We start from the raw sequence: 23,295 nt of genomic DNA on the forward strand, positions 1-23,295 counted from the left end.
GATCTGCGCTGACAGCCTAAATAAAACGGGCCCCATCTTTTCGAAGAGGACGTTGGATTGGAAGAAAGCCTTTTGGAGAGGGAGCTTAAACTGTGGGTTCCAGAAAGCTGTGGAACTGGTTCTGCTGCTTGAGCCCCGTTGAGGCCAACCCTCCGCCCAGTGGAACAGGTCCCAAGATCGCTGGAAATCCCCGAACTGGGGGCCATGCAGCAGCATGGAATGGCTGCAGCCGTGGATCCAGACTGGCCTCCATGTCCAATGCAGCTCCGCCCCTTGTTAAAACGTGGGGGCTTGCAGCCCCACTTGCCCGCTTGCCAGCCAGTGCCACCCCATTGCTTGGCGCGACCCTGCAGCTTCGCAACCGCGTTCCACATTCACCACCAGCCTGGCTATCGCGAAAAACCCTCCTGCAACCGGCAACAAAGCCACGCGAAAATCACGTTTCAACCGAGTCGCACCCGTGGTGATAATCCAAAACCAGAGAACAATGTGGTATTGATTGAAGGGCGATAGCGGCGACCTTATTCTACGACGCACGGCGCGATATTTCGTCGCAGAAAATCGTCATGGCTACAGAAGACGTTGTCCGTCGCGACGTCATGGAGGAGGCCATCTCGCCGAGGCAGCCGGCGCCCTCTGTCGAACGGGCTATGCAGTCCAGTGGCCGGCTGAGCAACCCACTCAACCATCTCGACATGCGCGCCGACCCCGACGCACAGGCTACCGTTTCCGATTTCCTCGACTTCACCGAATACCTCCCCGCCGACATCGCCCGCTCCCTCACGTTGATCGGCAACCTAAGCGAGACCTACGTCAACAGCTCTTCGAAGCTCAACGACCTTAGCACTGCCTGGGGAAAGCTCCCTAGCATCCCGTCCGCCGACCAAACTGGCGCCGTCCGCCTGCGCGAAGAGATCGCCGACGACCTCCACCACGCCTTGAACTCGCGTGTCTATTCGCTCGCCGAATCCCAGCGCATGACCGAGAATGTCCTCCGTCACTATACCCGTGCCAAGACCATATTCGGGAAACTGGCAACGATGCGGGAGAACTATTCCGCCGCCGAGGAGCAGAAGAGCCCTGTCACGGCCAAGTCACCTCAGATGTCCCGGGCCTCTAAGGCAACCATGCAGGGCGACGGCCAAAAGGTGCGGAGGCCTCGGGTCCCGCGGATCACAGTTCCGGGGGAGGTACTCGCGCCTTACGACTTGAATTATGACGCATATACCACGGGGACGGACAGTAGCTCCGAGGAAGAAGAGAACGAGACCGAGGGGGTAACCCCCGCTCCGCATGCGCGCATTAAGTTGGTGAAGGGCGCGTCGAAGACCCCCAAGCCCGGCAGACCGCCCCGGCCTGCGGGTGCTGTCGCGACGCCAGGCACACCGGGGGCTGGCCTGCTATCAACAAGCGCCGCAATGGCTCAACTGGCTCCTCCCCCGGTCAATGCTGTCGTCGGCGGGCCGGACGCTCCCTGGGGTCAGCTAACACCCTACGAGCTTGCCAGACTCAGGAAACGTATGAAGAAGAATGCCGCCTGGACCCCTAGTGATACCATGGTGGCACGTGAGCTGAACGGCTTGGGGCGAGGTGTAGATGCGTTTCGAGCCGCGAAGCAGAAGGCCGAGGAGGAAGGGGAGGTTTTTGAAGGCAAGATGCCCACTCCCGATGTCGATCCCGACACAGGCCAGACGCGGATGCCGGCCGGAGCTCTGACCTTGGAAGCCCTCGCTTCGGACGAAAAGAACCTGAGCAATCGCGGGATGAAGCTGAACGAGGCTAAGAAGCTCAAGAGAGAAATGCTAGCTAAGATGGCTGCCGAAGAGGCCGAGGAGTCCGCCAGGAGGTTCGACGCTATCGCTAGGACCCTTATGTCGGACCCTAACCAAGCCAACGCCCAGGATCAATCCAAGACAGCCGCTAAAGCGAAGGCCCAGAGAAAGCGCAAGCGTGATTCGGCCCCCGAGGCTGAGATAGAAAAGCCGGAGGCGGTCGAGAGTCAGAGTCAGCCCCAGCGACCTCAGCTCAAGCGCACTAAGACAGAGACACCGGTCCCCCCTCCGCTCCTGACGCCGGGCGGCTCACAGCTGCCCCATGAGACACCAACGCAAGCCCCCCAGCGCACGTCAAATGCGGGTATGCTGCATTCCACCACGCCCATCCCACTACCGATCCATAGCCAGGAGCCGTCCATCACAGCAAAGTCTACAACGCCGGTAGCCTCAGCAACGTCTCCAGCCAGCAGTTACGCCGGCCCGACCGCCGCGGCACCCACCCTGGCGCCCGTCAAGCTTCCCACGGCCGAAACCCCGATACCTCCTCCGGTAATCTCACCCAAGAAATCCATGACACCCATCCTTCCCCCAACCAGGGAAACCCGCAAAAGTCAAGCAGCGCGTGCGCAGGAGCAACAGCAGCTCGACGCTCGCGCAGCCCAAGTCATCGGGGACATCTCCCGCTCCGCGAGCCCGGCCACCACCCCCAACCCCGACCCGGACGCTGCATCGACCGTCACGCCCACCCCGGCCGCCAGCACAGTCACCCGCCGCCCCGCCTCCCGCGGCAAGGCCACCAGCCAGGAGCCGCAACCCTCCCTCGCCGCAGACCGGCCCCGGCGCGCTAGCACCGCCCGGAACACGCCTGCGCCCGACCGGGCCGACCCCCAGCAGCAGCAGCAGCAGCAACATCAGCAACATCAACAACAACAACAGCAACAATCCACCCCAACCCCCGCCACAGGCACAGGCACAACACCAAGCACGGGCACGCCCCCAGGCACCGCGGCGGCAGCAATGGCGTCAACAGCGAACGCGAACGCGAACGCGGCCGCCCGCCCCGCAAACAAGCGCGCCAAGCGGCCCGCCCCAGGCATCATCAGCCGGACCAACAGCGGCGGTAAGAGCGCCGTGGGCATGCGCAAGGCGGCGCCGCGCAAGAAGAGCGCCTCGGCGCGGGCGGGGAAAGCCGCCGCCGCGGCGAGGGCTGCGTCTGCTGGTGCGTCTGGCGATGGTGTCTCCGGTGCTGCTGGTGCGGCTGGTGGTGTGGGTTTGGGTGTGGGTGCTGGTGGGGGTGGTGCGGTGGGGGAGGCGGCGCAGGAGGTCGAGGTGGATGACGAGGGCAACGTGATCGATCCGCACGAGGAACGGTATTGCCTGTGTAATCGCGTTAGTTTCGGGACTATGATTCAGTGCGATAACGGTGATGTGAGTCCCTCTTTTCATTACTCGTTTTCTGCTGCTACTCTCCCGAGTTCTGTTTCTTTTGTTGCTATGGTGGTGGTGGTGTGTGTGTGATGGCAGTGCTGACTGGAGTGGAAACCTGCAGAATTGCAAACTCGAGTGGTTCCATCTTGAGTGTGTCGGGCTGTCCGACATTCCGGCGCGCACTACGAAGTGGTACTGCCCTGATTGCAGGAAGCTGCTTAATATCGGCGAGAGGGGCGAGGTTAGTGCCCGGGGCGTGAGGGCTTGACTCGGCCCGGAGTCGGACTCTGACCCTGACGCTTGATGCCTGGCGCCTGGCGCTGGACGGGGGGAGGTGGGTTTGGAGCGGGTTGGGGCTCGTTTACCTTTCGCTTCTTGACTCCTTTTCTTTCTTTCTTCTTCTTTTTACTTATGTTACCCGCTATTTCCCCTTCCCTAGGGCTTGATATAGCCTTGTGGGAGTCTACGGGGGGATCAGGGGTGACAATCTTATACTTGAGGGCGTTGGAGGTGGTTTAAATAGGGACCGCGCCTTGGGATTGGGTGCGATACTTTTCTGCGTACACGCTATGCATGGTTTATTTTATTGCTTGAATCCACGGGTTTATTACTGGTTGTGGTATATTTGTTGGCGTTGAGTGTTGTGGTATTTTGTACGGATTACGGAGTTCTGGTGGATGGCCAAGGAGAAGTGGGTGATACAGGTGATACACGGATCGCTTCCAGCAGTTTGCCTGCTTCCTTTCACGAAGGAAGCTACCCTACAAATCTGATCCAAATTTCTAGTCATCTTTGACTGTGTTCTCTACAGGTTGACATAAGCGGCAGCCTATTGCCCGGTACTTGCCAATAGACGACTCCCTAGGTGTGGCGGTTAACAAGGGGCGGTTTCTGCACCAAGCACATACCAAGTAGACGTAATGATTGCGTACGATCCGGGTGACATATCTAGCGTCGAACCAATAGCGTGGCAAGAACACAATATGCACAGTATGTTGTCTCTGTGTTCGTTCGGCAGGGGCCGTGCAAGAGTGGGAACGCACGCACGAAGGGGGTCTCCCGGGAGATGGGGTTGTGAAGAACTTCAATCTCCAGCCATCCCGGCTTGCCTCAGCTTTCTATTTCGCCCTCGGTTATGGCGGCCAACAACACCACGCAACAGGCACTCAACGCCCTCACCAAACGAGACATGAGTTCACATTCGAGTTCGGCTTCGACTTCGCCGGCAATACCCGGCGGCGAATCTGGCTACGAGCCGTGGTATCCCAACAACATACCTCTGGATTCGTCCATTAAGCGCTTCATCACCCACTTCTTCGAGGTCTCGGATGACCCGGACCGGAATGAGGAGTGGGTCGGATTATTCGATGAGAACGCGACGGTGATGATAGGGAATGATGTGGCCAAGGGGAAGGAAGGTCAGTTTCTCCTCTTCGAGGCGGTTACAGTTTAGCAGCCTTGTCGTAAGGTAGTTTGACTGATTTATCCGACATTATCTAAGAGATCCGTAAACTCAGAGAGCGTATGTGGAAAGAGGTCGAAGCGCGCAAGCACCGGTTGGTAAAAGTGTTCCCGGCCAGCTTCTCCAGCGAGCGCACTGCGGTTGTGTCGATGCATGAAGCCGAGTATATGCTATTTGGGGCAGCGGCGTTTAGGATGAGAGATGAGGCAAAGGAGGATGCAGTGGTCGGGTGGGCTGGGCATGCGCAGCTGAGGAGGGACGGAGTGACTGCGCCGTGGCGGTTGGGGTTTTATCGTGTATATATCCAGAGGTGAGCGATGCTCGGCACGCACAGTCGAGGCGACTTCATTTTACCCATCGAGCCATTCAAGTGGTGTTGGTCTGTCATGTGGTCTTTCGGTTTGTTCTCTCGAGCCAAAGCTACAAGAAGAGCCTGGCGGGGAATGACGTGTTGGCTTTGGGGGAGGGTGCGGGGTGACGGGGAGTGACCCTGATGTAACTCCACCGACTCATCCGGCAAGATCATGCTCCAACAACTCGTCCGCAAGGGACCGCCCATCTATGGCCGAACCCCCCGGAGAGAAACCGCCGGATCTTCAGTTGGTTATGTATGTTCTTCTCCAGGCTGCGCCGACCGAGGTCATTGGTGAAGGTCAGCAGCAGCGCGGGTAGGTGGTCAGGCCCCTCGCCGCGCCACGAAACCTTGATGGATGGCCTCGCGAAAGGAATGACGTAAGTTGCTGCGAGAATGAGGCCTGGGAATCAACGGCCCCAGGGTGCCAAAGCCGAGACGGCACTGCGACTAGAATAGTCCGATGGCTTCCCATGACTCCTCTGCCGACACGTGTTGCTTCTGGTATATAGGTATGTACCTACCTTGCGCAAGCCAACCGCTTATCGCGAAAACTGTCCTCAAGAAACAACCTCGCCTACCGCTCTTGGAGAATCATCACCGCTCGACGAAAACAGCGATAATCAGACAATCAGCCCCGCCAGACCCTGATAGCGCTGATGCTTGTCTGGAGATCATGCACTCGCGCTATTCCGTTCACAGCTGAAATCCCCCCAACAGAGAGTGGGTTGACCGTGCAGAAGACCCCACTCGCCCTGTGACCCCAGCTTGCCCAGGAACGAACCCCTCCCGCCCTTGCCTTCTTGGGCCCGCGTCCTGCGGCCAGCCCCGCCTCAACGCGACACCCAGGCGGTTGCACCTGTCAATCCTCTGCCCCCCCCAGCGGCTTCGCTCCGGAGTCACAGCAGCACCTACCTGGCAACCTACCTGACCTGGCATCGGCTTGTTGACGCATCCATCACTATCCCGCCATTTCTCTTCAATACAACAACTCTTCACTCTTTACTACCTTACTACTGTCAATAACGAACCAAACAAACAAACTGGTCTTCCTTTCTTTGCACCTTCTGCATACCTCGGCGTTTCTTGTTTCTTGTTGATAGAAGACCTCCTCCCCTTTTCACTTGGGCAGTGCCTCAGTGCTTTTAGAATTACCGCTCTTTGTCCCAACCGACATCGATTCCGCGCATATAACCCGGCCAGCCGGGCTTCCCATCTCTGTCCTACATCGACCGCAAACGTATTGCAGCCGCCTTATTATCCGTCGAATACATAAACGTCATCCCTCCACGGCTTCCTTAATCGACACCGCCTTCAACCTTCCACCGGGTTGACCCTACTCCTTCCGTTCGGGCAGGCCGCTGCTCGTCTTCTTCCTCTGGTTGCCATTCATGCCGGGTATGTCCAGCCCCTTCATCAAACCCTCAACCTTCTCGAACGTTCTAGAAGCGCTCCCCGAGCCCTACTCAGCTTGAACAACATCTACGGGGTTCTACAGCGGTCTCTGTGCTTTGGGAGCAACTAGGCTGACATGCCATTCTGTGATAGGCTCCAAGAAGGACCGGAAGAATGGCAAAGAAGGCGGCGGCGTGGTCGCAGCGGTGACGAAACATGGTGCTAAGTTCTCGTGAGTTTCTCTCGTCCGTTTGATGAAACACGCCCCCTGGGGAACTTGATGCTAACCACGTCACAGCAACGGGACCACCACCAAGGATTCTTCTTCCAACCCTTCACCTGTTATCTCCCCAGAGATGAACCCTTCTAGCCTCTCCTCGAACGACAACCACATCGCCTCGCCGATGCTGGACGCCGTTTCATCGACATCCTATGCAACGAGCAACTCGCCGCGAACAAGGGAATGGGCAAGAGGGCTCGGTGCAGGCATGGCTGGGTCTCCGGTGAACCTCATTAGCCTGGTTGGGGAGTCACCTCCCACGGCACCCTCCTCATATGAGGACACGCGCGGCATCCGGTCCGGCTGGTCCTCACCGAGGCCGGCTGTCGGTTACCATCCAGCCTCGGCTTCGCCGCCGACTGCTGGCCGCCGGCCGCTTAGTTTCCACATGGACAACCAATATTCACCACCAGACTCGCATCTGCAGCTCGCCGCGGCAGCCGCGAGACGCAGCTCTATGCACTCGCATTACGCCCAGGTTAGGGCTGCCTCGAACCCGCCGCTCCCGCATCAACCACAGCCGCACTTTTACGGTGCGCCTGCTCTCGATCTTGATGTGCAGCAACAGTCTGGCATGAATGCCGGCGAGAAGGGCTATTATTTTGGCTTCGATACCCTCTCGCCGCATGATGCTGACCGCGTCCCTGGAAAGGACAACGTGGTCCTTGCCGGATATGAGGGAGGGCTCGAGGTATTCTCGGTTGGAAAACGAGGCCTCGAGAGCGCTGCTAGTCTAAAAGGACTGCGCGGGGGCGTGTACCATGCCAAGGTTTTGCCGTGGGCGCCTGAGAATTCTGAGCTGTTCCCTCTGGTTGCGGTAGTTATTCATGGCCCGACCATTCCGCCGCCGACGCCGGAAGTTACCGTCGAGGGGGACTACGATGCGGTTTCTGCCGAGAGGTCCGAGGCGATGAGCAACGCCAGCCCGGATCCCGCAGCCAGGAATATTGGCAACAGGGTTGCCCCTGGCTTCGTCGAGTCGTACCAGACAACGGTTGAGGTGTTCTCGTTGAAGACTGGCCGCCAGGTGAGCGTTCTTCTTGAGGCGCCTAAGATACCCCTCAAATCGCCCATCACGAGCCCGAGCTTCAAGGCGCCTCCGCCGAGCGGCGCGTTCCATGTGCACGCCGATGGTGGCAATATCGTCGTATCATCAGGCGTCACGGGTGAGTGTTGGGTCTACCGGCAGGCACCACCCGGCGACGAGCATTCACCTCACTTCTGCTGTCATGGCAAGCTCTGGACTACCCTCCAGCAACCGCTCAAGGGGGAGGCGGCTTCGGAGCCCGAGAGAGGCCGTTCGCCCGCTCCTCCGCGCCCCCGACCCCAAGTTGCGATCCTGAGCGTTAGTGGCAGATGGATTGCTTACTGCCCTGCCGCGCCGTCCTCTCAGATTGCTCTGAGGGCGTTGGTCACTGTGCCTGCGGTCGGCCGTGCTCCAGGCCTGGCCACTGTGACACCTCCCCAGCTGCCGCCCGCCACGGCTGACCTCGATCTTCCCCTTCCCGAGAGTGTCATGAACAAACTCATGAGGGATGCCACCCAGGAGCTGATCCAGGGTGCAAAATGGGTCGGCAAGCAGGGTTGGCAGGCTTGGAACAATTACTGGAACCCGCAGACGAACCAGCCACCACGATCACCGACCCTCCCGCCCCAGGGTTGGGCAGGAGCAAGTGGTGCGCGGCCGGATCCCTCGCAGTTCCCACCGACCCACGGAACAGTTGCTCAGCCGATCGCGAAGGAGCCAGGTCTGATCTCGATTCTAGATATTGAGAGTCTCAGCTCCTCGGTGAACCCACATCCGGTTACCACATTTGCAATCACCCACGGCTGCAGCTTTCTTTCGTTCTCACCGTCCGGACTTACTCTGTTCAGCGCGAGCAGCAAGGGCGATGTGCAGAGTGTCTGGGATTTGATGCGAATTCAGCACACCAAGTCCTCGCCTCTGCAGGCTACCGGAGCACCTTCGGGTGGCCCGCGGGTGCGGCAGATTGCCCAGTTTTCTCGTATGACCGTGGCACGCATTGTTGAGGTCGCCTGGACACGCCCGAACGGCGAGCGTCTGGCCATGGTCACAGAACGAGGCACCGTACATTTACTGGACTTGCCGTCGAGTGCGTTTACGTGGCCTCCCCCCCGCCGCCGGAAACCTCAAGAGGTTGAGGCCGCCGCCCCGGAAGGCCCAGCTACGGCAGTTTCAATTGCCTCAAATGCACTAAGCTCCGTCCGCGATGTCGCGCGCCCACTCATCAATCGCCAGCGCAGGAGCAACTCCAACGCACCGCCGGCGGTGACGGGCTCAGCCATCGGAGAGTATGCTGCGCACGGCGGGAAGGTCATCGCCGCCAGCATCGGCCATTCGCTAGGCAAGACTGGCAACGCGATCAATCAACTCCGCCACACGGGGGATAACAGAGTTTCGCTTCCTAGCTCGACTACCTTACCCGGGTCGTCATGTGTGTTCTGGATTACTAAGAAGACAAACCACTCGCTCTTCGTGCTGGGCGGCGGTCTCGTTCGGGTGTTCTCGACTAAGAACCGGATAACACCGTCGGGGGCCAACAAGCGCACGCCGCGACTCTCCCGGTACAAGGACTTCCAAGTTCCATTGTTGCCGGACGATCTCCTGTCTCCGCTCGTCCAGAACATGCTTGATCTTGATGAATACCTGGATATCGAGCATCTAGACGCCGGTAACAACACTATGGTTCTCAACCAGCCCAGGCCACGGCCTCGCGTCCATGGCCACGGCGCTGAGTCTTCTATTCCCCAGGCTGAGATAGAATCCAGCGCGCCGTACCAGCCGTTCCATACAGACAGGCGGGTGGCGCTGTATGAGATGGGGGTGCCTCAACAAGAGATGGACCTCACCGCTCTCATGGCAGCAACTTCGCTGGACGAGACGGCATCAGAACACACCCCTCGGCGGAAGAAGAAAGCTCAGCAGGCCCAAACCGAAAGTGGCCCGTCGACGCCTGCGGGATCATCCGACGCTTGGGTCTTCGGCCAGGCGATGCCGGCGACCAAACTCGACCTAGGCATGACCCAACTTCTGGAAGACGACTCGTTCAACTTGCCGCTTGACGCCTCGCGCGCGCTCCCAGCATCTGCGATGGAAAGAATCCTGCAGCGGACCGGGGATGACGACGCGCAAATTGTGGTCACGACGCGCCGGAGACGGGGGCCGGCACCTACGCAGGACGATGATGGCTTTTTTGAGGACGACTGTGAGGTGCTTGATTTTGCCGACCAGAGGGTGTAAGGGGGTTGCTGCGGTTCCGTTCTTCGGCGTTTTTTCGCATGCATGTTTTAATTGCCCTTTCGCGTTCGCTTGATGCGCTTTACACACTGGCCGCTCGGGTCTACCAACTCAACTTACGACGAATGCGACATGCCACGGATTGCATTCATTATAAAGGGGAGCTGGGTATTTGGATCATTTGGGCGCTTTCACTGCATCGGCATTGGGAAGGTATCGTACCCCGGGGGCAGTCGTTGGAGATACTCGAACTCTCCTCTCTCCACTCCGCTGTTTGGGTTTGGGCGCCTGGGTTTCGCCGGGGGTCGGGTCAGTTCGGATTGGGTTACTCGGATTCTTGCTGCTTGGTTGCTGTTCTTGGACGGGATGGACCGTTGGTGAGCATGATGCAGCGGCCGAGGCTGGTCTGGCTGATTTAATAGTGGATGTTGAATAAGTAGATACCTTAGATACCTATCAAGCACATGCATGTGACCGGCCAGCGTTCATTCGGGCCGTGATACCTTGAGGCCAACAGAGAATGATGCGAGTCTCCATGTCGAGACGTAGAGTAGCCAAGGGGATGATGATGTTAGCCTACCTGACTTTGATATCCGGCAGCCACACGATGACATGCCTCTTCCCTGATACCGTCTAGGGAGTTGGTGGTTTATGGATTGTTTTTATTCGTCGAGCGCTATTACAGCAGATTCCCTTCGTAGCCCATCGACCTCCCGTCCAACACCACACCCCCTATAGCTCCCTCCGCCAGAATTAACACCAGATATCATGAACAGACACATGCGCGCCCACACGCCCGTCCAGCCAGCCACCAACAACAACCCCCCAATCAACAGTAGCTAATACATCTTGTTTTTTTTCCCCCTTCTTATATCCCCCACACCCGTGACGACAACGACAACGAACAACGAATGATAACCAAATCAAGCCTTCTTCTTCGCCGCCGCCGCCTTGGCCTTGGCCGCCTTCTTGCGGTTGCTGCGGATCATCACCACGCTGAGGAAGGAGCCCACCACCGCGCACCCGAGCAGCACCAAGATCACGGGGATGCGGATCGCCCAGACGCGGGGCGGGAAGAAGTTCTGGAGGGGGTGGTCCGAGTCGACGAAGGGCTGTTTTTAAGGGGAGAAAAGGGGTTAGTGGTTGGTTGGCTGGTGGTTGAGAGGGTTGAGAGTTTTGGGGGGGTTGGGGGTTGGGGAGATGGTAGGAGGGGGCTTACCATTAACAAGGTCCAGATGGTGTAGTAGAGGAAAACGACCGACGAGGCCACGAGCATGGCGAGGCCGACGAGTTTGTCGAGCTGTGTGGTTTGGGGTGGGTTAGTTAGTTAGGTGGCTTAGATGGTGGGTTGTGGGGATTGTTGGGTGATTATTTGACTGACCATTGTTAAAGGAGTGTTGGAAGGGATGGATTGAGTATCGGGAGGTGTTGTTGCGATCGCGATGTCGAGGTGGGCGGGTAAGTTGTGAGGTGGATTAATTACATGGCCTGAATGAAGCTCATCCACGTCCCGCGACAACTGACATTGCCCCCGAAACCAGTTGCGCCACGGTGACCTTCCACCAAAAAATGTAGTCAGGGGTTCGCGTTAGCGCGTTCACCCGTCGGGCAGACCCCGGCAGGCAACATCGTTAGCGGGTGGAGCCTGCTCGCGAGCCTTGGCTGCACCAGCCATCCGGTCAAATAACATTTTGTTAGCTCTGGCCTTGCTTGCTTCCGTTGCGAATTCATCATCACGTTGTTGACCTTCGCACAACCTGGCCAATCGCTCTTTATCGAAACCGCGGCATCTCGCATCTACCCCGGCCCTTAGACAGGGCGCGCTTTCTTCGCTGTCTTTAGGAAGGGGACTTTCTGATTGACCAAAGAAGAAATGGCGACGACGGAGACGGAGGTGTCTGCGCGCCACCATTCGGACGACCCATCACCATCCCCCATTGATCGCCGCAGGTCTCCGAGCCCTCGTCGTGAGCGGTCTCTATCTCGGGATTCCCGAGATTCCAGAGAGCCGCGCGATATCTCCCCGCACCCTCGAGATGCGTCCCGCGACCCCTCGCGCGACAGGTCTCCTACGAGATCCCCCATTCCTCCTCCTCGACGACGCTCGTCGCCCCCCCGCGATCGTTCTCCTTCCCACTCCGGCGATCGATCGCCCGTCAGGTCTCCTCCGAGAAGACGCTCACCACCTCCCGCGCGCCGCGATGCCGACAGGTACCGACCCGCTAAGAAGGAGCGTACACCACCACCAGTAGCTCCGGTGAAAACGGAGGAGGAGAAGCTGGCCGACGCTCGGGCCGAGTACCAGAAGCTGCTGAACCTACGCAGTCAAGGCGTGTACCTGCCACCCCAAAAGCTACGTGCTCTCCAGGCTGCTATCACCGACAAAAGCACCAAGGAATACCAACGCATGGCATGGGACGCTCTGAAGAAGTCGATCAACGGTCTCGTCAACAAGGTCAACACAGCCAACATCAAGTTTGTCGTGCCGGAGCTGTTCGGCGAGAACCTGATCCGCGGTCGAGGCCTGTTCTGCCAAAGTCTACTGAAGGCGCAGCACGCCAGTTTGCCCTTCACCCCGATCTACGCCTGCCTGGCGGCCATCTGCAACACCAAGCTGCCGCAGGTAGGGGAGCTGCTGGTTAAGCGGTTGATTATGCGGTTCCGGAAGGCGTTTAAGCGGAACGATAAGGCCGTCTGCCTATCCTCGACCATGTTCATTGCTCATCTGGTGAACAACCAGGTGGTGCACGAGACGCTTGCCGCGCAGATCCTGCTTCTCTTGTTGAGGAAGCCGACCGACGACAGCGTCGAGATCGCCGTGGGGCTCATGCGCGAGGTCGGCTTATTCCTGGAGGAGATGTCGCCCAGGATCACCAACGTCGTCTTCGATCAGTTCAGGAACATCCTCCACGAAGCCGACATCGACCGCCGGACACAGTACATGATCGAGGTTCTCTTTCAGGTGCGCAAGGACAAGTACAAGGACAATCCGGTGATTAAGGAGGAACTGGACCTGGTCGAAGAGGAGGACCAGATCACGCATCGGGTTGGACTGGATGACGAGATCACTACCCAGGACAGCCTCAACGTCTTCAAGTTTGATCCTGAGTGGGAGAACAACGAGGCGGAATACAAGAGGTTGAAGGCGGAGATTTTGGGCGAGGGGAGCGATGATGAAGACGACGAGGACGAGTCGGAGAGCGAGTCGGAAGCAGAAGACGAGGAGCAAAAGGCGATCGAGATCAAGGACCAGAGCAACGCCGACCTCGTCAACCTCAGACGAACCATCTACCTCACCATCCAGTCAAGCGCTGACCCCGAGGAAGCTGCGCACAAGCTGATGAAGCTGCGGCTACCCCCCGGCCAGGAGCCCGAGCTCGTGTCTATGATCATCGAGTCCTGCGCCCAGGAAAAGGTCTACCTCAAGTTCATGGGCCTGTTGGGAGAGCGGTTTGCCCGGCTGAACCGGATGTGGATGGACCTTTTCGAGGAGGCGTTTATGAAGTACTACTCGACCATCCACCGCTACGAGACCAACAAACTGCGCAACATTGCCCGGTTCTTCGGCCATCTGCTCGCGTCAGACTCCATCGGCTGGCACGTGTTCTCCGTCATTCACCTGAACCAGGAGGAGACGACGGCAGCGAGCCGTATTTTCGTCAGGATCCTGTTTGAAGACCTTCAGGAGAACATGGGCACGGCCAAGCTAAAGGCGCGCATGAGCGAAGATATGCTACAGCCCAGCTTCCAGGGCATCTTCCCGCACGATAATCCGCGCAACATCCGTTTCGCTATCAACTACTTCACCTCCATCAAGATCGGGTACCTCACCGATGAGATGCGTACCTTCCTCGCCAACATGCCCAAGCCCGCCCTACCGGCCCCAGCAGCCGATTCGGATTCCGAATCCGTCTCCAGCTACTCTTCCTACTCCTCCTACTCCTCCCGCTCCCGCTCTCGGACCCCGCGCAGGGCGATCGACCGCGACCGCGGCCGCTCCATCTCACGCACCCCGCCCCGCAGAGGCCGCGACGACAGATCCTACACCCGCAGCCCCAGCCGCCGCAGTTACACACGCTCCATCTCGACCGCCGGGCGCTCCCTCTCCCGTTCCCGCTCCCCGCGCCGAGGAGCAGTCCGGGGTGGCCGCAGCATCAGCCGCACCCCGAGCCGAAGCCCGACGCCGCGCGGCGCCAGAGGCCGCGGCCGCAGCTACACCCGTTCCCCGACGCGCTCCGTTTCCCGCTCCCGCTCCCCGCTGCCCGTCCGCCGCGGCAGCATAAACATAAGCAGAAGCAGCAGAAGGTCTTATTCCCGCTCGCTGACGCGCTCTCCCTCGCCGCCTGCTGCAGCTGGTGGTGGTGCTGGTGGAGGAGGCGGCGGCGCTGGCTCGACGAAACGCCGCAGGCCTGAGGAGGAGTATTCCCCCGGTCCGCCGCCGGCGAGGAGGGCGAGACGGTACAGCCGCTCGCTGTCGAGGTCGAGGTCTAGGTCTAGGTCTCCGCTTCCGGTGGGGCGCGGAAGGCCGCCGGTGGGTGGGGGCAGAGGCGGGGGGCGGGATTCGTACTCGCGCTCTTTGTCGCGCTCGAGGAGCCCGCTGCCGCCGGGGCCGCCGCCGGGTAGAGGAGGTGGAGGAGGAGGTGGTGGTGGTGGTGCTGTGAGGGATGGGTATGGTCGTGGGGGAGGGGGGTATAGGGATAGAAATGATGGTGGTAATGGTGGTGGTGGTGGTGGTGGGTACAGGGGCAGGCGGGACAGCAGGAGCAGGTCGCGCTCGCCGGCGAGGAGTCCGGTGGGCGGTGGTGGTGGTGCTGCTGCTAAGCGCAGGCGGTTTTATAGCAGTTCGCGCTCGAGGTCGCCGCCGGTGCCGGCGAAGCGGGGGAGGGTTGATGGGTAGTGAAGCGGTTGGTTGGGTTACTACTGGTGGAGGGGAGAAAGGGGAGATTGTGAATTGTGTGATACCATTGTTATCAAATCGATCGAGTGGGTTGTGCGTGGTTCTCTCTCAGTCGTGGGGTTCATTTTTGAAGTGGTTGGCTACGAGTACTCGGTTACTATTCGTATTATCTCCGCCTAGGTTTCTTGCAGTCTTCTGAGATGGAAGCCCTGTTTAGTTACCTGCTGCTACGGGCACCGCCTACGGGAGTACACAACTTCATAGTTAACAAGGCCACGCCCCGGGATAATATCGGATATGGTCTAGTTAATTTAATCGGTATCGGCGGTCCAGTCGGATGTAAAAATCATGGTTCCTTCCTCTCCCACGCATCATGTCTCTGATTTGACAGTTTTTGAGGTCTGAGTACCGCTGTTGGAAGAGGTTCAAGCCACGGCCCACTCGGCTTGCTTCCCTTTAGTCTAATCTCATGCAGCGGCCACGTCAACAACACGAGGCTGGCTGAGCAGTTCTCGATAGGGCCGAGAGGGAATGCGACGGGACCGAAAGAAGCAACCGAGAAAAGAGGCTGCCTTGCTGTTCGTCTCGAGTTCGGTCCAGGCCTGGGTGCAACGCGAGAACGTTGGGAACAAACAAAGCAAATCGTTCCTGTCACTCGGAGTTTTATGCGGGCGGCACTGATGCCATTTCAGCCTTTTCATCTTTTCGGTTGCCGTGTCGCAACCAGATGGCATCGACGCCACCATTCCGGGAGCTTGCAGTGGTCTCGAGCCTGGCTTCGGGCTCAGTGCTTGAACTTCCAGAAGCCATTTCCGGTGCGTCCAATCCGGGGAGGGCGGGCTTGGCATTAAGTGGAGCCTCTGAGATTCACCTGAAACACGGCCGATGGTGGCTTGTAAGTTACGGATAGGCTCCGGTTATAGTGGTATTTACATACATATTATAATACGGCGTAATCTGTATGTACATACATACATGCTTCGTATGGCCATCAACATGGAACCGCGCGGCGCCCCCCTCACAACACCTTAAAAACAGCGGTGACGCCGAGAAACAGCAGTCGTGTCGCTCGGCAGGCCACGCTGACGACGACTCTTAAACCAACCTATCATTAGCATGCAGACCACTATCCGAGAACCGGTCCTCGGGAAACGCCGCCTTGCTTTCACGTCGCTGCGCATATGCCCCCTGGCAACACAAGCACGGTGCTCCTTAACGGCCTACCTACCTGATCAGCCCTGCTGGTAGCCGACATCTGCACATGTATGGAAGTCCAATTAAGGTAAGTTGGAAAAGGTGGCCGAAGAGGCATGTGTAACTATCCACCTCCCCGAGCTTCGCGCCATCGTCCACTTAGCGACCGGAATGCCCGCTGTCCCCATCCGTTCCCTTGCCTCACGATGTGCTGCATACATGGCCAGCATGCCTCCGCCGTGGCCGAACCTGCCCCGTTTCCGTCGACATGCAGAGGATGGAAAGGGGGGAAACAGGCCTGGGTCTGTTGCACCGCTTTTCCACCGAGACGGATTACGGGCGCCGACAGCATCCCAGCTGGCTATCCAGCCTCTCCAGCCCGATGCCGGATACCGGAGGCGGCGGCGGCGATGAACACTACTGCGTACTGCGTAGTTAGACTACCTCGGCCATTAATGCGGTCCCGGGAGAGTGGGCGGCGACGGCGGCTTGATACAACTGGGACACAACACGAACAACATTCGTGGGTGGGGTGACTGGCTGGCTTGAGTGGCGCGACGAATCGGCATTTTTACCTGCAAGTTCGCGCCCGGCTCGCTTGGCATGACAGTGGTTGCCATTTTCGAGCCATTCAGTGTTCGCAGCATTGCAGAGACTCCGAAACCTTTCTCCGACGATCTGTGAAAACGATGCGGTGAATTTGCTGGACCCAACCAGTGCCGTAATGGCGTGTCTGTGCCTGTACGTGGACATTGACAACGTCGGTCTCGATAGTTGTTAGTTAGGCTTGTTTCCACTCAAAACGTCGATGGGCTGCACAACGAAACCGGCAAGGTGGTTGTCGAACTCCATTCCTCTGTAAGACTTCGATGTCCCCAGAGATGTGTGGCTTATGGATGGATACGCCAGCCCGCCCGTGGGGGGCAGGGAGGGTTACATCCAAAGTTGGAGGGTGTCAGGTCGTTTCCCCTTTTAACCTTTTATTCTCAGGGTCCTCCGCACCTTGAGAGCTGTTGACGTATGTAACGCCGAGACCGCTAACTGCTCTGGTGAGATTTTAAGTTTTTGGGAGGTTGGGTGCTGGACGGATGGCGCAGCTCGCTGATTTACCCAGAGAACGCAGGTGCTTGAAGCCGGGAGATATATCCCATCCTCAAACGGAGGCTGCGTTGTTCAAGGACACGAGGGTCGATCTCACCTTGCCGACCAACATGCGTGGCTGAGGAAAATGATGACGCCGTCCGAGGTCTGTCCGGTCGTCGCGCCTCCGCCATACCTCCTCAGGTGTGGCCGCTTGTCCTTCAAAGCTCCTTGTGTGACAAACGCGTACTTGCTGGGAACCTTGTTCCACTATAACTTCACCATTTTCACCGTTGTTCGTCAAAACCGTCGGCCGGCAGACATCCCTGGAAGGGCATCGATCGCAAGGGTGGCCGAATCTTGGCGCACTTCCCCCATGGGGCACACCCCAGGGTTAGATCAAGGCATTGATTGCTTATTAAAACGGCCACCCGTGAGTGAGCTACCGTTGAAGCTCCCTTCGGAGTCCAGCTGTCAACCTGTCAGCGCCCAAACTTCTCGGTTGAAAACCGGGGTCGGCACTGGCAACTTGTTCTCAATAACTGCGAGTTAGGCGATGACCCGAAATTTGAGACGGGAGAATGCTGCGTTTCGTGGGTGATTGAGGCCAGTTCATACCCCGGCCACTCAGCTTCTTTCGGGCAGCGACTGCTGAACTGATGCAGCACGCGCCGGAGGAGAGCGTTGCGGGAACGCTGCAGTCGTGCTTCGCTTGTTGTTGGGTGCTGTGGGTGCCTGCCTTGTTTGTAGGATCTCCTGTTCCGTGCAGCACTCCCTGCGGGCCGTAGAGATGATCCATTTGGAAAGGGGCGAGTGAGGGGGGAGGGGGCGGTCCGTTTCTCTCTTTGACACCAATTTTCACGGCGCAGACGACACTGCCACCATTGCTCCGAGATTCGAGCAAGGTTGTTGATGTCAGAATTCCAGAATCGCAGAAACAGGAGATGAAAAGAAATAAAAGACCATTGTTCTGTCCTGGGCAGAACCGGATGAGAGTGTCTGGATGCGACACGAGCTGGCAGGGGTCTCTTTGCAGGGAGTGGAGTCCGAGACTCCGGCTGCTGTGTGCTTCTCTCGCTCGGCCAGAAAACGCGATTCGCCGCCTGTCGGTTCGCGCGTTGGGTACCTGGCAGGCTCTGGTGGGGTTCCATTCCAGCCAGACGAAACCGAGACGGGTGAGATTCCATTCAAGAACACCACGCCGGAAAGAGATATTTAGAGACGCTTCAGGGTGAGGCGATGATCCAAATTAAATCATTTGGCCTTATCTGGCGTGGATGGATCGTAAGATGGACGCATGCAAGAAAGAAAGAAAGAGAAAGAGCCATTTCCGTACGGATACGGTCGGCCAGCCGAAAACATGAAGACGAGTCGCTCCTTCCGTCCCCTGACGCAGTGAGCATCTGGGCCGCAGGAGAGGCCCTGCTAGCGCGACTTGGATCAATGCCTCGTTTCCATTTCATCCTAGCCAATCATGAAGCCCGCTCTCTGGCCTCTGTCAACACAATCTGGAAAAGAGCTCCTAAAAACGAGGAGGGACCCTGTGAAAACGACCGGACCTGACTGATGACCTGACGGAGGAAGGAAATGGGATGGAATATTCGTGCAGTACGGAGTAATGAGAGACAGAACCACCTGCAGCCGATCAAGAAATGCACAGATCGCAACCCTGGGGAGATGATCAAAATTGAGGAGGCTCGAGGCTGCTTTTCGAGCCGAGGCCAAAGAATGGCTTCAGGGGGGTTACTGATGACGGAGGATGGAATGTGAGGACGGCTTCGCCCCGACTCCTCCTAAAATGACACCGTCTGTACAGAGATGGCCGTTCAGTTACTACCTTACCTGGTCGGCATGAGTTACGTCGTATTGCCGTATGGACAGCGTAATTACCGCCTGGCGAGATTGATGCGCCAGTGGGTCGGGTGGAGTTGCATGGCCTGTCTTGGAATTTTGGCCGCAGGCCGATGGACGGGAAGAGGCACCGATTCGTTCCAGGGGCTTGCTGGCGTGCACCACCGTTACCCAGCCTGTCGATGGTTTGCCTGCCTTTCCACTCGCTGGGACGGTCCTGACCAAAACTTCTCTTCATCGAAACTGGCCCTTTCGCTCAGTTTCCTTGTCACCAATCCCCTCCTATCGTTCAAGTCTTTCTTTTTGTCTCGTCACTTCACCACCACGTGTCCCGGTATCCGATTCGAAAAAATATCCTTTTACAGGCCGCACCTTTCAGAGTGGCACTGAGCCGCTTCGAAGCCTCCTCCCCTCGAGGCGCCTCGTCCTTCTGTGCCTCACCTCATTTGTTCACCTACAACGCCCTTCGTTCGATTCTCTCCCCGCGCCGTTTCTTCCTGGGTAGTCGGTGCTTCTAGCCTTTCCCTTGTCACGACGACTTATCACCCACCCGACTTTCCACTCTGCTCCCCGTTCGCCCAGTGCGTCCCCGTCCTGCGCAAACCGGCCATCCTGGGCCGTTCTACCAACCAAGAGAGGGAAAAAAAGGGTCGACTCGCTCGCTCCGCCTATTTCTATCACGGCACCAACGTTCTGGATCCTTCCGATGTGCTGCCGATAACGACCAATTTCTTGCAGGTGTCAGTAGTGGATGCTGCGTTCCTCTCTTCCTTGGCTTCGACAACCCGACAAGGTCTCGAAACCGACAGGCCGTCCGCGGTAACAGTGGGCGACTGGTTTTCCGAGACGACCAACGGGTTATTCCCCTTCTCCTGGCCGCAGGCGTCCTTCAATTCTACTGTGTCACCAACCGTTGAAGGTTTCCTATTACCGCGCCCTCCCATTTCTTCCCTCTACGATCGGCAGGTACGTGATCTTGTTGCATCGGTCCTGCCATTGCCTCATTTTGAGCTCGCAACAGGCAGCTCCGTGGCCTTGTTACCCCAGCGAGCATGCCCCGGTTGACTCAGCGGCAACGCAGCCTGTTTGTAGACGGTTTGGGCTAACACCGCGCCGAGCAGGAATCCTACCGATCCCGAGTTCCCTACTTTCCACCTACCTCACTTTGAGGCATCCTCGCACAGTTTCACACCTCGGGGTGATCCTCGCCGCCGTTTACCATGGCCGCCCTTGTACAAGGCTACCCCCAGCAGTCGGGAACGGTCACAGTGCTCCAGGCCCGGCCATCATCGGCCTCGGGAATGCTCCAGTCGCTCCCTGTCCAATCGGCAACACCATACGTACCTGGAGGCTCTCACAGGAATAGTGTTCACGGTTTACCTTCCACAGTCACCGCGCCTGTGGTGTACCGTGGCGGCTCCGGCGCCGTCCAACAATATGCCCTCAGGAGCATGCCCAGCCTTAACCCGGCGGCACCTTGGCAACAATCCAGGGCGCAGCGAACGTCGTCGTCACCGGCAGTCCCCACCATCCAGACCCTTGATTACTTACAGCCCGCCGCTTCCCGTTCTCGATACTCGGCGAGTGTTTCTATGACCAACCTCCCCAGCACTGCGAATCAGGGGCTGCAGACGACTATCGCTACCCGTGACGATCTCGGGTTACCGGTACCTGGCGCTAGGAGAGCCGCAACGGCGCCCAGGCCTTCGCAGACGAACAATGGGGCATCACTCGCACCGGCGGCCCCCATTCGGGCGGCGCCCGAGCGGTATAGGCGGTCGGCTGCTCTGCGTGCGGATTCGACAGGCGCGGCAACCGGTGCTCAATTACGCCCTTCGCACTCAGCCATGCTGAATAGGCCGAATAGTTTTGTTGGGTCAATGCCCGAGTCGGCGGTTGACGACACGGTATTTTCTCAAAACCAGCCCCACGGCGAAATCAAAAGGGTTCGCAGACGCAGCATGCCGGCGCTGGATTCTCCCGGTTTCCCCATCCACCTAACCCCGCACGACCTGAAGCAGCCGGCAGAATCGAATCGCCCTAAGACTGCTGATTTGGAGGGCAAGGCTGGCAAAACTGGGAATAACCAAACCACCGACAAAACCAGCAATGATGGGCAGGCTGGGAGCAGCCGAAGTGCTGGGGCAAATGTGAACCCCTCTTCGGTAAGTCCCCTCGTCCCCAAGATCCCGCATTTCCTCCCTCGTGCCCGCAACCAACCCACGCCGCGCATTGTCCAATCATACGTAATGTCCTGCCTTTTACGGTTCAAGACTAACACGAGTTCTCTTTTTCACCCGTCCAGTCCGCCAACCGCAACGGCTCTGACCCCACTGGCGACCCCACCATGCCGACTTCCTTGGACCAGGCTGGTGCCAACCAAGATTCTTCTCGCACCGTCAACGTCCCCCCGCGGAGTTCGTCGGCCGATGCCTCGAACGCCAAACGCACCGCAACCTCGTCGCCGCTTTCAAAACCCGTGACCATGGGCACGGCGGGCGAGAGCGGCCAGCCTGCGGATGTTACCGACTCGGCTGCCCAGGAAGCGGTGTCTCCGCCTCGTTTCGAGAGCCCCGCTGTCAGGCAATTGACAGCGATCAACGAACAGCGTGGCAGGCCCAAGAGCAAGACATCACGACTCCGGCGGGCTTTCTCATTCGGTAGCGCTGCCGAGTTTAGGAAGGCGGCAAATGACAGCGAGGAGAATGGAGCCGGTAAACTCCACAAGGACCAAAACCAGGACGACGCCTACGATGCGGAGCAGGCGCGGATCGCCGAGCGACAAGAGGCGGCCGGGATCGGGAGCAACATCTACGCCGGTGGGAGGTTTTTCCATGGATCGACAGACAACCTGTCCATCTCATCTACGGCATCCTCGGCTTCGATTATGATTCGGAAGATGGGCCGTGGCATGAAGAAGAGCACCCGGTCGCTTGTCGGGCTCTTTCGACCTAAGTCGATCGTTGGGGCGCCGGCGGCGGATGCGTTGCCGGAGACCAGCCAGCCCGCCGTGTCCATGATCACGGCCGAGGCGGAACGAGAACTAGTCAACGTGAGCGCTGATCCCAAGGCACAAGGGGGTGGCACTGGGTTTCCCCGTTTAGAGCGGAATTCGATTGACGCGGCAAAGGTGCCAACGCTGGAGCCGGAACGTTTGGGGAGCTCGGGGACCGATAGCACGGGGGCGAGGAAAAGTATCGTCGGCGGCGAGAAGGAGCGGGCCGAGGTATTGGCTGCTGTCCGCAAGGGAATATTGAAGCGTAAGTACCGGTGGCCCCTGGTGATGTGGCGCTGTGCTCGGCTGACGATTTCGCTGTTTTTTAGACCGCACCGGCTCTTCAAGCCCATCTCCCCGGCCATCGGAGACTAAGGGCTCTGCTTTTGACTTGCCCAGTGTCCCCTCGGTCACAGATTCTCCCAACTCCAGCGCACCCAGCACCCCCAACGAGGACTCGCACGGTCACAGACGGACTGGAACCGTAACGATCGGAAGCGAGGATTACTTTGTCTCGGCTCTCCGGCTCCGCCAGGACACCAAGAGCGCGCCCGGTACTCCCCAGAGCGCCAAGCGCAACGCGACGTTCAGCCCGCGGATCGTTTTCTTCGAGACGTGGCCGAGCCAGGAGTATGACCGCCGCGGCGAGATTGCTACGTGCAACCGCCTGACGCCGATGCTGGCTCAGCAGATCAAGGAGGAGCTGAACACCTTCAAGATGGTATGTCTGAGATTTTGAAAGCAATGCTGTTGACGAAGTGAGCTAACCCCCTGAATAGGAAATGGAGGTCCACGAGAACTCGAAGATTTACACGCACTTTTTCTGATCATACAGGCGAATGGTCCCCCAAGGGCAGCAACTCTCGACTCGTCTACTCTTTTTTTCCGTTTGATACAGGGGGACGGCGACATCGCGCCGTGTATTTGAGCGGGTTTACATTTTCCGCGGCGTTTCATGGTCAGCATGGTACGGTGTCACGGCGTTTTTTTCCTTCACGTTTCGATCTCGACAGCTCTTTGCGGCTAGAATCATGCACAGCGCAGCACAGCGATTCTTTTAATCACACGACACTCAGTCGGCTCTGTCTCCGTTTCCTATGATCGTCGGCCGACGTCTTTCCGGTCGAAGCCTGCCGCGGCGTTGGCCGCCGGGTTTGAGGAGGGTGGGGTGGGGGTTATCTGGAGACGAAGGAGGGATGAGTCGATGGGCGATGGATGAAGGAGGGAGGGTAGACGTGAGGGACGGACTACGGGTGAGCAGGGCGACAGCCGCATGGAGTTTTGCACCCTCCCCAGCGGCGCGGCAGTTTTGATGGGATTCATTCAC

The 23,295-nt window shown here is 58.5% G+C and overlaps 7 protein-coding genes across 7 annotated transcripts; 5 read left to right on the plus strand and 2 right to left on the minus strand.

Moving 5' to 3' along the window:
- Positions 1-566: 566 nt before the first annotated feature.
- Positions 567-3,471, plus strand: B0H64DRAFT_322710 (uncharacterized protein; the record flags this gene model as incomplete). The annotated part of the gene is made up of 3 exons (XM_062800576.1): positions 567-3,011; positions 3,087-3,203; positions 3,325-3,471. The coding sequence occupies 3 exons, from the start codon at positions 567-569 to the stop codon at positions 3,469-3,471; spliced, it is 2,709 nt and encodes a 902-aa protein (XP_062659583.1).
- Positions 3,472-4,199: 728 nt separating this feature from the next.
- On the plus strand, positions 4,200-5,230 carry B0H64DRAFT_162861 (uncharacterized protein). Its single transcript, XM_062798624.1, has 2 exons — positions 4,200-4,621; positions 4,705-5,230. Exons 1-2 carry the CDS (start codon positions 4,339-4,341, stop codon positions 4,977-4,979), a joined length of 558 nt encoding a protein of 185 aa, XP_062659584.1. The 5' UTR covers positions 4,200-4,338; the 3' UTR covers positions 4,980-5,230.
- A 1,178-nt stretch (positions 5,231-6,408) lies between these two features.
- B0H64DRAFT_374211 (uncharacterized protein) lies at positions 6,409-9,954 on the plus strand (the record flags this gene model as incomplete). Its single annotated transcript, XM_062802318.1, has 3 exons — positions 6,409-6,415; positions 6,566-6,644; positions 6,711-9,954. 3 exons carry the CDS (start codon positions 6,409-6,411, stop codon positions 9,952-9,954), a joined length of 3,330 nt encoding a protein of 1,109 aa, XP_062659585.1.
- A 555-nt stretch (positions 9,955-10,509) lies between these two features.
- On the minus strand, positions 10,510-11,523 carry B0H64DRAFT_397317 (dolichol phosphate-mannose biosynthesis regulatory protein). Its single transcript, XM_062803864.1, has 3 exons — positions 11,333-11,523; positions 11,171-11,251; positions 10,510-11,063 (listed from the first exon to the last, which is right to left on the minus strand). Exons 1-3 carry the CDS (start codon positions 11,333-11,335, stop codon positions 10,875-10,877), a joined length of 273 nt encoding a protein of 90 aa, XP_062659586.1. The 5' UTR covers positions 11,336-11,523; the 3' UTR covers positions 10,510-10,874.
- A 128-nt stretch (positions 11,524-11,651) lies between these two features.
- On the plus strand, positions 11,652-15,213 carry B0H64DRAFT_342132 (uncharacterized protein). The gene has a single exon (XM_062801252.1). It carries the CDS (start codon positions 11,825-11,827, stop codon positions 14,846-14,848), a length of 3,024 nt encoding a protein of 1,007 aa, XP_062659587.1. The 5' UTR covers positions 11,652-11,824; the 3' UTR covers positions 14,849-15,213.
- Positions 15,214-17,041: 1,828 nt separating this feature from the next.
- Positions 17,042-18,509, minus strand: B0H64DRAFT_162952 (uncharacterized protein). The gene is made up of 2 exons (XM_062798625.1): positions 17,645-18,509; positions 17,042-17,593 (listed from the first exon to the last, which is right to left on the minus strand). The coding sequence occupies exons 1-2, from the start codon at positions 18,307-18,309 to the stop codon at positions 17,410-17,412; spliced, it is 849 nt and encodes a 282-aa protein (XP_062659588.1). The 5' UTR covers positions 18,310-18,509; the 3' UTR covers positions 17,042-17,409.
- A 1,684-nt stretch (positions 18,510-20,193) lies between these two features.
- On the plus strand, positions 20,194-22,795 carry B0H64DRAFT_374213 (uncharacterized protein; the record flags this gene model as incomplete). The annotated part of the gene is made up of 4 exons (XM_062802319.1): positions 20,194-21,138; positions 21,279-22,233; positions 22,298-22,689; positions 22,748-22,795. 4 exons carry the CDS (start codon positions 20,194-20,196, stop codon positions 22,793-22,795), a joined length of 2,340 nt encoding a protein of 779 aa, XP_062659589.1.
- Between the last annotated feature and the right edge of the window lie 500 nt (positions 22,796-23,295).

Source organism: Chaetomium fimeti (genome assembly GCF_033439085.1).
Source record: "Chaetomium fimeti strain CBS 168.71 chromosome Unknown B0H64scaffold_4, whole genome shotgun sequence".
Classification (NCBI taxonomy): Eukaryota; Fungi; Ascomycota; class Sordariomycetes; order Sordariales; family Chaetomiaceae; genus Chaetomium; species Chaetomium fimeti.

Coding starts and splice junctions, on each gene's coding strand:
- B0H64DRAFT_162952 (XM_062798625.1), bottom strand. CDS start 18,309: ATGGAATCTCACCCGTCTCGGTTTCGTCTGGCTGGAATGGAACCCCAC. Junction 17,594..17,644: donor TTATTGAGAACAAGTTGCCA/GTGCCGACCCCG, acceptor ACAGGTTGACAG/CTGGACTCCGAAGGGAGCTT.
- B0H64DRAFT_342132 (XM_062801252.1), top strand. CDS start 11,825: ATGGCGACGACGGAGACGGAGGTGTCTGCGCGCCACCATTCGGACGAC.
- B0H64DRAFT_162861 (XM_062798624.1), top strand. CDS start 4,339: ATGGCGGCCAACAACACCACGCAACAGGCACTCAACGCCCTCACCAAA. Junction 4,622..4,704: donor TGTGGCCAAGGGGAAGGAAG/GTCAGTTTCTCC, acceptor ACATTATCTAAG/AGATCCGTAAACTCAGAGAG.
- B0H64DRAFT_397317 (XM_062803864.1), bottom strand. Junction 11,064..11,170: donor CCATCTGGACCTTGTTAATG/GTAAGCCCCCTC, acceptor CCTTAAAAACAG/CCCTTCGTCGACTCGGACCA.